This window comes from Brachyhypopomus gauderio, unplaced genomic scaffold, assembly GCF_052324685.1.
Source record: "Brachyhypopomus gauderio isolate BG-103 unplaced genomic scaffold, BGAUD_0.2 sc85, whole genome shotgun sequence".
In the NCBI taxonomy this organism is placed as follows: Eukaryota; Metazoa; Chordata; class Actinopteri; order Gymnotiformes; family Hypopomidae; genus Brachyhypopomus; species Brachyhypopomus gauderio.
This window is the reverse complement of record NW_027506906.1, coordinates 59,046-74,436: the sequence shown is the minus strand read 5'-3', so window position 1 is coordinate 74,436 and position 15,391 is coordinate 59,046. Positions and strand designations below refer to the sequence as shown.

The following is a 15,391-nucleotide window of genomic DNA, read 5'->3' as shown; positions in this document are numbered from 1 at the left end:
GGCCTCGTGGTCTCAGAGAAGCTCTTTCATTTCTTCCATTTGCTGTTTCAATCAGTGGCGAGAGCACAGGGGGGTGGTGGACCACGGGGGAGGGGGGGGGGGGGGGGCTGGAGCACAAGCGCTGACCCAAACGGGCCGCGTGACCCAGATGCCGTCTCACGCGGGTCAGCTGTGACGGCGTTTCATCGGAGCGAAAACCATTTCACATGAGCTGGCTTTTTGAGCAAACCCAGCAAGTCTCTCGTTAGATGCTGTTCTGTTATGAAATACTTTATCTCTGTGAAGTCAGTAAGCTGGATAATGAAGGAGGACAGAACTTCTAAATTGTTTAATAGAGGGTTTAAGAGCCATTGGTGGATGGCAAGATTGGAGTGCTCTTAAAGTAATGAGGTTATAAGTATATCTACCAACTTGTCTCGCTCACAGATATGATCAGCGAGTGCTTCACCTCTGTGCTGTGTGTTCAGCAGCACCTGAAGGAGTATCTAGGGAAACAATCCTAGCTGCTGCAGATAAAGACAGTTTCATCAGACCAGGTCTGACATCATTTCCCTTTAACCTCTCCATCCATGTGGCTAAAGAACTATTACCCAACGTCACCCTCTGCACTGAACTCCAGTGCTATTAATAATCTCTGAATACTGTGCTGCCTTATCATGGAAGACCAAAGACCTCTGAGAGTCTGGCAAAGGCATGCTAATAAAACAGTGTTAAATATGGAAGGCGGTGAGATTTGGATGTGCTTCTGTGTTGAGCATCCCTCCAGATGATGGCGTGGACGTGCTGGGGTTTACTGGGCTCCTGCCAGCTGGATGGATTTGGCAGTATGAAGAACATCGCTGGTTTCCTTGCACCAAATACACAGCAGCTAGAATTGAGCTGCACATTTAATGAAATTGCAACTTTGGGTCCTGACAGACGATGTGTATTACTGTAAAGTCAGAAACGTTGACAAAATGATGACGGGAGAATGCATAAATCCTCTCTCCGTCTATTCTCCATGTCTTTGTTTCCAATTTTGTTAAAATGTAGATAGAAAAATGCCCCTATTTTATATTCTGTTCTGTTCACTACATTCAAGGATGTTGAAGGTTATCCTGCCCAGTGCGTTTTTGCTAAGGTGCCCATTCCCCTCTTGCTTTAATGTGACTAATGTGGGTTTTTTCATGTTCTGAATACCAATATGATGGTCAGGCTGATGAAAGCATCACACCCACCATGCTAAGACTTGTATTAGATGCATCTGCCATTGCTCACTGGTCTGGGTGGTGCCGTCAGTCAGAAGAAGAAGCACCAGCCCAGGGAGCAACAGACGAGAGCAAGACGAGACGAGAACAGGACGAGACAAGAACAGGACGAGACGAGAACAAGACGAGACGAGAACAAGACGAGACGAGAACAAGATGAGACGAGAACAGGACGAGACGAGAACAGGACGAGACGAGAACAAGACGAGACGAGAACAAGACGAGACCAGAGCAACACGAGATCAGTGCAAGGTGACATGAGAGCAAGACGAGACAAGACCAAGGTGAGACGAGAACAAGACGAGATGACAGCCAGACGAGACAACAGCAAGACTACAGAAAAGAACAAGCCCAAAGTCATGTGGGAACCTCAACATCCTCCCGTGGTATAAAGGATGATCGTTCAGGCGCTGCTCACATCAATACTCACACACACACACACTCACACACTCACACACACACACACACACACACACACACACACACACACACACACACACACACACACACACAATACTCACACCCTCCCACTCACACACACACAATCCATATTGCCCAAAATGTCCTCTAGTGTTCGATGGTTGCAACGCTGCATCCGGTATCTATTGCACCAGTGCACTCACAATCACACATGAGCACAGCTACCCAAAATGTGTTGTACCCACTGCAACTGGACACAGTGGGGGATGAATGTCTCCACTAGTCCTGGTTATTGTCAGCTGAAGCGAAATGATTGTAGCTTTCAACACTAATGGTAGACCAGGATATCCATCTAGGAGTGAGTGAGGGAATGAAGGCATGTATTAATAATACTTTTCTGTGTGTACATGTGTGTGTGTGTGTGTGTGTGTGTGTGTGTGTGTGTGTGTGTGTGTGTGTGTGTGTGTGTGTGTGTGTGTGTGTGTGTGTGTGTGTGTGTGTGGGTGGGTTTATGTGTGTGCATTTACCACATGAGTGCGGTGATTGGACTCCTGTTCGTTTACTGCCCCAGACCCAGTGAGAATGTGAGCAGGCCAGCTGTGACTCTGAAAGGCCCCAGCCGAAAGTGACACGCGGTAAAAGGTGCCGTCTCACTGCACATGTGGAGTATTTACATGAGAACAAAACTATACAGCCTGTTATGGTTGGGTTGGTTAAAATGAACAGCCACAGGGTACGAATTGTGTTTCCTAAAAGACTGGACTGGGTATGGAGAGGAGAACAGAGAGGTTTGCATTCTTACGAGTCTCCTAGGAGCAAATGGAGAGACACATTTATAGCAGAAATAAGTGAGGAATGTGTCTGGCACTCCTGTCCACGCCGGGCCTCCAGATGACACATGCCAGGAAATGGATATGCTTGATATCGGAGGAAGCATTTGGGCTGGGCTGTTTGGGCTGGAGTGTTTGGGCTGGGCTGTTTGGGTGTTTCGGCGTTTGAGCTGGGGCGTTTGGGTGTTTGGGCTGGGGTGTTTCGGCGTTTGAGCTGGGGTGTTTGGGCGTTTGAGCTGGGGTGTTTGAGCTGGGGTGTTTGGGCTGGGGTGTTTGGGCTGGGGTGTTTGGGCTGGGGTGTTTGAGCTGGGGTGTTTGGGCGTTTGGGCTGGGGTGTTTGGGCTGGGGTGTTTGAGCTGGGGTGTTTGGGCGTTTGGGCTGGGGTGTTTGAGCTGGGGTGTTTGGGCTGGGGTGTTTGGGCTGGGGCATTTGAGCTGGGGCGTTTGGGCTGGGGCGTTTGGGCTGGGGTGTTTGGGCGTTTGAGCTGGGGTGTTTGAACTGGGGCGTTTGGGCTGGGGTGTTTGGGCTGGGGCGTTTGAGCTGGGGCGTTTAAGCTCGGGCATTTGAGCTGGGGTGTTTGGGCTGGGGTGTTTGGGCGTTTGAGCTGGGGTGTTTGGGCATTTGAGCTGGGGCGTTTGAGCTGGGGCATTTGAGCTGGGGTGTTTGGGCTGGGGTGTTTGGGCGTTTGAGCTGGGGTGTTTGAGCTGGGGCGTTTGAGCTGGGGTGTTTGGGCTGGGGTGTTTGGGCGTTTGAGCTGGGGTGTTTGAACTGGGGCTTTTGGGCTGGGGTGTTTGGGCTGGGGCGTTTGAGCTGGGGCGTTTGAGCTGGGGCGTTTGGGCGTTTGGGCGTTTGAGCTGGGGCGTTTGGGCTGGGGTGTTTGGGCTGGGGTGTTTGGGCGTTTGAGCTGGGGTGTTTGGGCGTTTGAGCTGGGGCGTTTGGGCTGGGGCGTTTGGGCTGGGGCATTTGAGCTGGGGTGTTTGAGCTGGGGTGTTTGAGCTGGGGTGTTTGGGCTGGGGTGTTTGGGCGTTTGAACTGGGGCGTTTGAGCTGGGGCATTTGAGGTGGGGCGTTTGAGGTGGGGTGTTTGAGCTGGGGCGTTTGAGCTGGGGCGGTTGAGCTGGGGCGTTTGAGCTGGGGTGTTTGAGCTGGGGCGTTTGAGCTGGGGCGTTTGAGCTGGGGTGTTTGGGCTGGGGCGTTTGAGCTGGGGCGTTTGAGCTGGGGTGTTCCATGTGCTGAGCTCTCTGCTGCCCCCTGTCTGACTTACTGAACTTTCACTGGATTGTGGACTGACCTTGTAAAGCCCTGAACTATATAATGTCAGACAATAAAGAAGCTATTATGCCAATGTATGCGTGTGTGTACGTGTGTGTCTGTGTGTGTGTGTGTGTGTGTGTGTGTGTGTGTGTGTGTGTGTGTGTGTGTATGAGTGTGTGTGTGTGTGTGAGAGTGTGTGTGTGTGTGTGTGTGTGTGTATGAGTGTGTGTGTGTGTGTGTGTGTGTGTGTGTGTGTGTGTGTGTATGAGTGTGTGTGTGTGTGTGTGTGTGTGTGTGTGTGTGTGTGTGTGTGTGTGTGTGTGTGTGTATGTGTGTATGAGTGTGTGTGTGTGTGTGTGTGTGTGTGTGTGTGTGTGTGTGTGTGTATGAGTGTGTGTGTGTGTGTGTGTGTGTGTGTGTGTGTGTGTGTGTGTGTGTGTGTGTGTGTATGTGTGTATGAGTGTGTGTGTGTGTGTGTGTGTGTGTGTGTGTGTGTGTGTGTGTGTGTGTGTGTGTGTGTATGAGTGTGTGTGTGTGTGTGTGTATGAGTGTGTGTGTGTGTGTGTGTGTGTGTGTGTGTGTGTGTGTGTGTGTGTGTGTGTGTGTGTGTGTGCGCGCGTTTGCATCCGGCTCTCCACTTATAAGGTTTATATTCCATGTGGTGGACGGGTCAGGTGAATGAGACGAGTCAAATGACTGCCATCTGCACTCAGACATGTCAGGCTGTGTGTGTGTGTGTGTGTGTGTGTGTGTGTGTGTGTGTGTGTGTGTGTGTGTGTGTGTGTGTGTGTGATGTTCTTCCTGTTTGTTTCTGTCTTGCAGTCAACAAGAAACTGGAAAAATATTCTAATGGTTTAGATTAGAAACTCAAATTCTTAGCTGACCGTCTGTGAGAATAAAGATTTGATTTGATGTCTGTCTGTGTGTGTGTGTGTGTGTGTGTGTGTGTGTGTGTGTGTGTGTGTGTGTGTGTGTGTTGTGTGTGTGTGCGTGCGTGCGTGCGTGCGTGCTTGTCATAAATGTCCAATTACAGAACTAATTAATTCCAGCTCTCTGGTAGAGGACTTTCAAAATGGAAGTGTGTAACTACCTAAGATAAAACACCCCTTATATGTTCCAGCCAATTTCAATTACGTTGAACTAGGTTGAGCTATTCTTGTTATATATGTCCCCTTTTAGTACTGTTAAGGGAGAACAGATAAACGCTAAAAGAAGCTAAAATCTGACTCTGAATTTTTAGTCTAAACCAAAAGTGAAGCTCTGTGAAGCTTTTTTTCTGTCAAGACTTTCACTAGACTTTTGGAGAATTCTAATTTTAATAATTTAAGGCTGTTTCAAAAATAAAGGCTAATGTTAGACGCGATTCTTCCATATCAATATACAATAAATTATTTTCTGTAGCCAAATGTATTGCCCTGAATTTCACTGACTTTAATGTATTATATTTTTTGTGCATAGCCTACTACATTTTAATGCATACTACATTTTAATGTAAGTTTTATGGTGAACCTTTAATTGACTCTGAGGTCTGGAATCTGCCATCCTAAACAGCCATTCTTCTGTGTGTGTGAGGATGTTGGGACCCTGTTTATCCCGGATATTTACTGCCAGACCCATCAGCTCTTTCCTTTCCAAACTGTTGAGAGAGTCAATACCTTTCCCTTCTCAGCTGTGGGTAAACATGTTTGCAGTATTGAGAATAATCTTTTAAACCACTTGATTCTTAATATTATTTTAATGAATCGTGTTTTATATTGTGTAAATTATATTTCTTGATTTACATTCTTCTATATATGTGGCGAGATCTTTATTGAACTGTGCTTTTCATTATATGAGCTTCATTTCTATTATTTAAGCTCATGTTTTTATTCGAGAGCAGGTACTGATTTATTCCACAAAGTCCTCTTTCTGTGCGGGAATAATATGATTTGTAAGAACAGATCTCCTGTGTGCACTCCTCCACACACCACACTTCCCCCATTACACAATCCTCCACTGGATTTTCAAGCAGACCTTAAATTACTTGCAATGAAGGACGTGCACTTTATTGGACTTTGGATGGTGGGTTTGAAATATTGCATTACACCCTTAAAGACAGCAGGACAAGAGCATTCGCGCTAACACTAGGACACGTTGCTGCTCCCAAATTTTACTTAATGGGATTGTTCTTCTGTGCACACGGGAATGAGTTTCAGAAAATTGGACAAATTACACATTTCATCTCAGTGAATCAGTTCTAAGCTTTATTGCTTGAACATCTGAGACGTGAGCACACTTGCATTATGAATAGTTTCAGCTTCCGTTTGAGTGTTGAATGTATTTTTAATATTTGCACAGGTTGAGTTGTTAGTCAATCAAAACACGACTCCACCAACTCTCAGACCAACTGGCTTACACTATAATCTCCACACAAATATACTGTAGCCTGCGTGCAAAGTGAGCTTAATTATGGCTTTTTGGCATCTATGGGAATGTTTTAGATTTCAGGGAAAGGACGTGTTCATGCTGTAACATGTCTCAGTGTTTGAATCAATGGAATGAGACTTCCAGAGATAATGTGAGGTTGGAAAGAGATTCATTATTGGAAACGTCTTTATGACCTTGTGGAAATAAATGGGGTTTTTTTTCTACCATGCAATCAACATGAATGCAAATAGAGTTATTGTGAAGATGGTGTGAAACTGGTCAAGGTCTTCATGTACAGGATCAATACCAAGTTTGGACTCTCCTACTCTTAGTATTGTTTACCAATATTTTCCACATTTTAATAAATGGAAGGGATCAAACCAATGAAATAATGCATACATGATTCTGCTGTGTATAGAAGTAACTAACTAATGCGCTCTGAGTTCTCTTAACCAGTTTCATGAGGCTGCCATCTTAGATTCCTCCATCAGTCCTGAGGTCTTGCTCACATGTGCAGACCACTTGTAGGGTGAGGAACTAAAGCTCTGAATGAAAACTATTTGCTGAGGGTGCATCTAAAAGTGTTGTGTGTGTGTGTGTGTGTGTGTGTGTGTGTGTGTGTGTGTGTGTGTGTGTGTGTGTGTGTGTGTGTGTGTGAATAGTGTGAATCCATGTACACACTAACACATTTCTCAAATTATATTTGTCTTAGAAGCAAACTTAGGCATGGCCCATTAGGTTTAAAAACATACGTTAAGTCAGGTTTCTCTAGACTTTTGGCTGATAGGTGTATATTTTGACAAAACATTATAACGATGTTATTTTCTTTCATTCAAATGCGTATTTAAGATTTTTTTTACCGAGTGTTGTGTATTTTCTTTAATTGTAATAATATTTTATCGGATAAAGCGTGTGACTCATGTCCGAATAGTCCCGGGGTCCGTCTCACCCTTTCAGCGCTCTTCCTCGGTCACGTGACCCATCGCCCCTCGTCTTCCTCAGAACGGAGCAGCTGAATCAAACGGACCGACGGAGGAGGACGACACGGACGGACCCGCGCAGAACCGCCAGCACACGAAGAACCGAGTAGGAGAGATGAAGAAGGAGAACCGGTGTGTTTTATAGAGGATCGCGGCCGGTTCCAGACGGAGATGCGGATTTAAACGGAGGAATAATGAGAATAAATGTGTCCCTGCAGCGACACACGCGGGTTACTGCAGCCGGTTCTGGAGCTCCGTGGACGAACATCACACACGAACCTGAAGTTGAATGAGTTCCGAGAGAAGTGGACCCATAACGGTGAGAAATGAGAGTGATTTGGGCGAACCTGCTGGCGCTGCTGTTTCTGCTCACTTGTGCGTGTGTGCTGCACTTCTGGAGCAGCTCGGAAACACGACTGGGGCGACACACACGAGACTTTCACCAGTACCGGTCCAGTCCCGCGTATCCTGGACCGTCTGGACTCTCAGCTAAAACTTCTCGAGCTTTACTTGCGGTTCCGGCTGCACGTGAGTACTTCACTCACGGCGGCAACATTAGCGGAGCCCAGAGGACCAGAACCAACGCTGGTGTGGACGGGAACCGCTTCAGATCGGTGGACGTAGATGTTCAAAGTGGACTCAACAGAATCGAAGCTGTCGAGGACGATATTTTCTGGAGTCAGAACCTGGAGGATGATCTTCCTGTGGTCTTCAGCGAGGAGCATGGCCGGGCTTGGAGACACCGGGCCAGGCGGAACCGCGTGGTCTCCCTGGAGGCGGGATGTGGTAGGACTTCTAACCAGCTGGCCACCTTCTCGGACGGAACCAGAGCTTGTGTGCGTTACGGGATCAACGCGGACCAGGTGCAGGGCGAAACTTTGTCCTATTATTTAGGGGCTCTGCTCGGTATAACGAACATCCCGCCGCTGGTTCTGGCCCGGTTGAACGTGGACGGTGATCAGTGGAAGTCCGTGAGGAGCAGGATGGAGAGCCTGCAGTGGTCCGGGACGGAGGTGGTGTCTCTGACCCAGTGGGTCGCCAACCTGACCGGGGTTCTTACACCCGCTCCTCTCCGCCAAAACGGCAAAACGCTGCACCCGAACCTGGACCTTCGGAACAAAACCCGGGCGGAGTTACTGGAGCTGATGCAGTGGAGCGATCTGGTTCTATTCGACTACCTGACGGCCAACTTCGACCGGCTGGTCAGTAACCTGTTCAGTCTCCAGTGGGACACGCACGTGATGGAGAGAGACACCAGCAACCTCCTCCAGACGCCCCGCGGGGTTCTGGTGTTCCTGGACAACGAGGCGGGCTTGGTGCACGGGTACCGGGTGCTGGACATGTGGGAGAGGTACCACAGCTCCGTGCTGGGCTCCGTGTGTGTCTTCAGGAGGAGAACCGCCCAGCGCGTGCTGCAGCTCCATCTGGACCGGGACACGCGGACACGTCTGCACGCGCTCTACCGGGACAACGAACCCTTAGCGGCGGATCTGGGCTTTTTATCCGAGGAACATGCGAGGATCTTACAGGACAGAATAGACATAGTGTACAAGCACATATTGCACTGTAAAGGGAAATACAGTCAGTAGTGTTTGCACATGTAGACTCTCACACTTAACCCAGAGACTGAAAAAGGACACTTGGTTACTGAGGTGACCATGATGATATGTAAGTAAATTTTGAACATCTGATTGGACTACCTCCTGTGGGGATGAACCTTTAATGTGTAAATAAACATGTGTTTTGTATATGAGTTTCCATAAGACAACATTTATTTTGGTTTTCAAAGGTCAAACCTTGAGTTCTAGGAAGTCAAAGCATATTGCTTGTGAAAGAATTAATCTGGCAATACAATAACTGCCCAACTAGTCAGTCCCTGAACACAGACGCAGGAAATGGTGTTGGCTGCTTCTGCCATTCTTGGTATTTATGCAAATGTACCTGAGGGAAACGAAACTATAACTGATCAAACAGGAGTGCAACAACCAAACGCTCCATTTCAACGCCAAACACTCTGTTCTTAAAAATAAATGCTCACGTGCATCACTGTAATGCAGAAACTGGAAAATGGCAATATTCATACTCTTCAAGAAATCAGCAATTGAAATAACTATCATTCCTACACAGCTTTACAATTCTGAATTAAATGACGGTTCTTATTGAAATGGTGATATTGAACTGAAAGTGTGTTGTGGGATTTTGTTTTGTAAAATCTGAATTCTATTTAACTAATTTAAATCACAGTTTGTGATAACATTCCAGTTCCTTTTTATTAAAATTACATGAACAAATAAGCTTGTGTCATTTTGAATGCACTGTTACACTTAGTGGATCTAAAGTGCTTCACATCCAGCCATAAAGACCCTGGTGTGGCAGCTTCCTGCCCAAACAGAGTTGGATGACTTGTGAGAAGGATTCTCTCGGTTTTCTAAGACCAGGCCTTTGTGACAATGGAATGCCATGCACACATTCTCACATTCTTCGCCAGTAACATTGAACCCACTCCTTTTCATACTTTTTACAATGTTCCTTTCTTCTCCACGACCATCGCAGCCAGCTCAGTCGTCTTGTAGAATCGTTTCGATGTTCCAGATACACTTCGTTCCTTTATTTCTGTGCCACTGGTTTCAACGACGCTACCGAGACTATTTAGAGATACAAACTAATAAAGTTTCTGTTCGCAAGTTGCGAACAGACAGTTTGAAATGAGTGAAAGTCAGCGAACGTGGTTCTCATGCACGGGCGGCTGCTGTAATTGCCAGTTCAGTGTGTGTGATGTTAATTGGATCTGCTGACAACTGAGTCGAGCTCCCTTGTGCACACAGAGGTTTTACTCTCAGGGCCGATTCATGTTTGTTCACTTATCAGTGCACACCTACACTTTTATTACATGCTGTACTGTAAACGAGGCTAATTTATTTAAAATGTTGATTGATTTGCATGAGATTTGGGCCATAATAACCTTGGTCTTCAGAGAAAGTGTTTAGGGATGTTCCTTGATCCCAGTACAGGGTTGAACACATCAAAGCTACGCTAATGCTTCCCAGTCCACATTCACATCTGTTTCAGCTTATGATGGACACACTCGCACCTTTGTGGATTTCCTCACGGCTTTTGCCCAAGCCGTGCCGGCTGGGTGAGGATTTATAAAAATGCACTGTCAGATATATAAAAAGTTTTAAGATTATCCAGCCACGGAAGAGCTTCAGATGTCTTGCCCAGCATTTAGCACCTGAATGATCTCTGCTAGGCCCCCGGTTTGCTACAACTTAACATCATGACGCACCTCAGGTCTAGTGTGTGCAGCTCTAGGACGTGGATTGCATAGGTGTTGTGAATATGTGGCAGGAGCTATCACAGGGATAAGATGGGGTACTGTGTTGGGCATCTCTCTCTACCACACACCAGCGTGCACACACACACACACACTCTTTCAAATAATCATGAATATCACCCTTGCATCTGTGCTACACTGTATAAATGGGAAAGTAGAAAAGTTGCATTTTTTTCTCAATAACTCTTATCAGCTGTTTTTAAAGAGAAAATCTTTTCCATTTACAGGCCCGCCTTAATAACACTGCCGGCTCAAATCAAAGCCATTGTTCTGATGCTGGTGTGCTCACTTCTCTGTTCACAAATGTGCTGTTACCACGAGGCTCACAGAACCACACAAACATCCCCCAACTGAACTCCTTCCAGCCCTAAATCAGCCCCACGACAGGCCAGTCCCCAGAGCCCCTCCTGCTGTGTGGCATGGCCTGTTTACCCCACTCTCCCCCAGACGCTACAGAGGCCAGTGCCCCCCCCCCTCTATCCATCTGGCCTGGGTGTTGCAACAGCAGGACCCAGAACCCCCCTCTGTTCGCTTTTAATGTCATCAGTGGGAGCTGGGTCTTGCATAAAGACAGCCTTGGGGCAAAGCTGGCCATTAGCGCTGATCTAGGACCTGTTTCATTCAGCCTCGCTGAAACTATCGGTGAAACCTGGAAAACGGCTCTCAGGTCAACAACGGACGGGAGCCAGGCAGCTCCAGGTGGGACTTTGGGACTATTTCTTTAAACAAGAAGCAGCTTGCACTGCTCAGCTTGTCACAATTAACATTACTAGAGAACCTTTGAAGCTGGTCCCAGATCAGCAGGACGCCTGTAGGTGAGTCGGTAGGTAGTGGCAGACGTTTGTCTGCTGGCCTGGTGTCTGGGGGAAACACCCACATTGCAGACATTCCAGAGGAAGCCGGGGTGGATCTGTGCGTGAACTCTCTGTTGGACAGCACATTCCTGCAGCATTGCCGGCCCGGCACAGACGACCCGGCTGTTTAGAGAGGATCTTCTGTTGGCGGGGAAGTTTGCATCTGGCCTCTTCAGTCATTGTTTAGTGGTCCGAAATGCTTCCAATAGGTGTGGGTTTGATTATTAGCCTTGCTGATCATTTCAAGCACAAAAGATAATTTCAACAATACACAGTGCTCAGTCTCCACAGGCCCATTCTGACTCCTACGTTTCTTAGACCAAATGCTAAAAACATTCAAGTCCCCAAAATTACATGTCTGATATGAGGCTTACAGTGCTGTTAGATATAATTAACTTCTATGATTGAAAACCAATTAAACTCTGTTCTGAATATTAGCAGTTCTTGGATATTTTTTCTTATCTAAAGCTTCTAATGTGGTGTGCTCCAATAAGATACCTAAATAAAGGATACACTTTAACAGAGAAGGCCCATTATAATCTTTCTGTGCACGAAAGCTTTGATTAGAGCATCAAACTAGTCAGGGGCCGTAATCTCTAGTCACGGCCTGAGTACTGACAGACTGAGGCTTTACGTACTAATGGTGGCTACCCAAACGCTGCCTGCATCCCTGCCTGATCGCATGCTACTTTAACGACATGCAAAGGGAGTGTTCTGCACACAGCGTTCCAGTTCACACGCTCTCAGGACATACCTGCTTAACCCGATGGTGGACTGGCTAATCGTTTGGTCATTTGGAATGTCAACCATCTCCACAAAGTTCTGGTACCACGGTAGAAACTTTTGCAAATTCAGTGAAAGCAAACATTTTTTTTATCTCCACCCACTTTATATTTATTTCTGTCTCTCTCAAATGTAATTATATAACTACATAATCAATAAACCCAACATTTTACCTCTGAATATCTTGTTGTGCGTCTTCAACACAATGTTACCTAAAGGAAAATCAGAATAATGATGGTGAAAGTGTCTGATATCTTATCTTGAGAGCAGGCCATGCACTAGAATCCTGTTGCAGGCTTGGATTCTGGGTTGGATTCTGGATTCTGGTCCAGAATCTCCAGTTTTCTTCCACCCTGATTGATTTGTAAAGCAAACAGCGAGTGAAATACTCATGGGATTAGTGTAAATCCGGAGGGTGACGTTTGATGATCCATGTGTGCAGTTCTAAAAGGCTCATGAAAGATACACGTCCAGAAATGAGGCCTGTTTTCTCTGTTTGCGTAGCTATGTCAACAGACAGTATCCTATTATGAACAGTGTTTTGTGGCAAAACAAATTCCTCAAAGGAATTATGAATTATGTTTAACTTAATATCTAAGTCTATTATTTTGAACAGGAGTATGGCAAAAGTCATGCAAAAGTCCTGCTGTGGCTTTAGGAGCTGTGTAAGAACTTCAGCTTAGCAGGACAGACGTGGTAATGTTTGTTTACCACAGAGGCAGTGGGGTTTGAACATTCCCCATTTATAACCTGCCCCAGCTCCGCAACTGTACTATTAATTCCACATCCATCATACTGAATGCATATGCAATGAATACCTACCATTCATGCCACTAGGTGCTGTCAACATCTATTGTGTGTAGAGAGAGAGAGAGAGAGAGAGAGAGAGAGAGAGAGATCTCTTTTGCTTTCAGATGCATTTATTTCCATTAAATATCAGACTCCTTCTGTGCTACTGTGTGCTGCTGTGTATATGATAGCTTGGAACAAGTATTTCAAAACTGCTAGAAACAATGTGAAGAAAAAAATGTGTGTTTGTCTTGTGGGTCACCTCTCTGGCATTTACCCCCACCTGTGGTCTTATGCAGATACCTACCTACAGTACCTATCGATTAGACCACCAACACCACCACACACTGCAGTCTTTCAGCTGAAGCGTACAACATGCAGGATTGACACATTTCACGAGGAGGGTTGGTTGGTTTCTGCCTTTATCCTGTTGGCTGAAGGCATTTAATGGTCCACAAACCTGTATTTTCAGTAGCTCCTCTCGGCAATGCTGTCATTTCCCTTCACACAGGGCCATGTTAATACAGCCATTTCTATGTAAATTGAGCTTTGTGCTCTACCACAGGCTGCTGCTATCAGAAGGCACAAGTAACCGGGCGAGGATCTGGTACACTCGGCAAGGACGTGCGACAACGAACACGCCGCTCCCTGCAAGGTGATTACACGCACAGCGTTACTGTAGAACAGTTACTCAGCAGCATATGGTAGCTCAGGTTGCCAATACCGCACTTATCCCTCATGTTTGGCTGTGAGATGAGTGATGGTGAGGGGGTGGGGGGTTTGGAGCACTAGTGAACACCACCCCCCCTCTCCTGGGCTCAGCTTTCTGCGTGACCATTCAAGATGCAAAGCAAAGTGTCGGGCGTGAGTTCAAGTCCCCCAGTCAGGATGCTTTCAGTGCGTTTGGCAGTAAGGCCGTAGGAGGAATGAATCACTCCAAATCACCAGAGTGTCGCTGGTCTTTTTCCGTGTGCTCTGAGACACGTAGTAATTATGGCACAATAGTCAGTGGAGATTTGATTCTGTGAAGAAGAAAACGTCCCTCATAACACCTAGTCTCACTCCAAACGCGAGAAATTTAGGTGAAGCCACGCACACACACACACACACCCGCACGGACAAGTAAAATAAAATAAAAACATGCACGCAAACATGCTCTCACAGCTGAGACACGAAGACAGAGGGACAGGACATAACGGAGACAGAAGGACAGAACATATCGGCTCCAGACGCTGGGAGACTCAAAGAGCTGATACTCTTTAGGACAACAGCCTGGTTGGCATGACAACACCACACAGAGTAGCGTGAAATGTTCCCAGATACTTTTTCTTTTTTCACAGGCACTCTAACAGACACCTCGGTATTTTGCTTTCTCTCTTTCTCTGTCTCTGTCTCACTCTTTTCTGTCTGTCTGCCTGTCTCTCTCTCTCTCTCACTCTCTCCCTGTGTTGTAACAGAGCTGGTGAGTGTAGTGTCATGGTGGTCAAGACTGGTCCATCATGGGTACCGTGACGTCATCCTCCCTGAGCTGAAGACCCAGAGCTGCCTCTGAGCTCCGCCCCTCAGCGAGGACCCCGCATGTCGCCGTAGTCACCTGGGAAATTTTTGCCCAGTTTTATCTTCACTTCCTCGCATGCGTTTTATGGCTTCCTCTTCCTCACTCCCACATGTGCTAAAGATAAATGCTGTGACCCTGCTGCAGAGAGCCGAGCTTGTGGAGCAGATGCGTAGGAACTCATCTCTTCTTCTCCCGCTAATCCTGAAGCCCTGCTGGAGTTAGCAAGTTGGCTCATAAGGGAAGGACAGAGGCATGATAGTGTGTGTGTGTGTGTGTGTGTGTGTGTGTTTTCACAGTGTGTTTTCCTGAATGTTCCCTGGCTGTGTTTTAGTCACTGAGCCTCAGTCAGGGTGTGACCTTATTTATGTCATGTTTACCTAACCTTCGCCCGGGCCCCATGTCTCTCCTTCTCTCTCCTCCTCGTCTCCTCTGTTCTCTTTACCGGGAGTCATGAGATCTCCGTGGTCAATCCTCATTTCACGCTGCCGTCATCATGCACCAGAGTGAGATGATCCCTGAAACGCTCATCCGCTCACTGTCTCCTTAAAGCTCACCTCGTCTTGGACGGCGTGTTTGAACAAGCGCATAAACACACACTAAAGGGCTCGTATGACAGAAGTGTGTGTGTGTGTGTGTGTGTGTGTGTGTGTGTGTGTGTGTGTGTGTGTGTGTGTGTGTGTGTGTTGTGTGTGTCATTTATGTATCCATCGTTCCTCTTTTCTCCAGGTGTTCTTGTAACTCATACCACCCTAATTTGGCGAAGGCATTTCTGAAACATGCTCACACACACACACACACACACACACACACACACACACACACACACACACACACACACCACTACAATTTATGACATGCTGATGCGTAAGCAGGGTGTAAGAGAAGGTGATAGGGCTACTTCAAAGCAAATGCAAGCTTTTGTCCCAGCCCCATCACC

The 15,391-nt window shown here is 46.8% G+C and overlaps 1 protein-coding gene and 1 long non-coding RNA gene across 2 annotated transcripts in view; both read left to right on the top strand.

Annotated features, from left to right (window-relative positions):
• LOC143493349 (uncharacterized) overlaps nt 1–15,062 on the top strand; it is a 56,792-nt gene extending 41,730 nt beyond the window's left edge. The window contains exons 4-5 of the long non-coding RNA XR_013125402.1: nt 13,462–13,551; nt 14,354–15,062. This is a non-coding gene — a long non-coding RNA (uncharacterized LOC143493349). The remainder of the gene's footprint in view (nt 1–13,461; nt 13,552–14,353) is intronic.
• LOC143493368 (four-jointed box protein 1-like) lies at nt 7,017–8,884 on the top strand. The gene has a single exon (XM_076991763.1). The coding sequence runs from the start codon at nt 7,463–7,465 to the stop codon at nt 8,723–8,725; it is 1,263 nt and encodes a 420-aa protein (XP_076847878.1). The 5' UTR covers nt 7,017–7,462; the 3' UTR covers nt 8,726–8,884.
• Nucleotides 15,063–15,391: the final 329 nt, after the last annotated feature.

Bases quoted from the DNA above. Each gene is read 5' to 3' on its own strand.
- LOC143493368 (XM_076991763.1), top strand. From the start codon at position 7,463: ATGAGAGTGATTTGGGCGAACCTGCTGGCGCTGCTGTTTCTGCTCACT.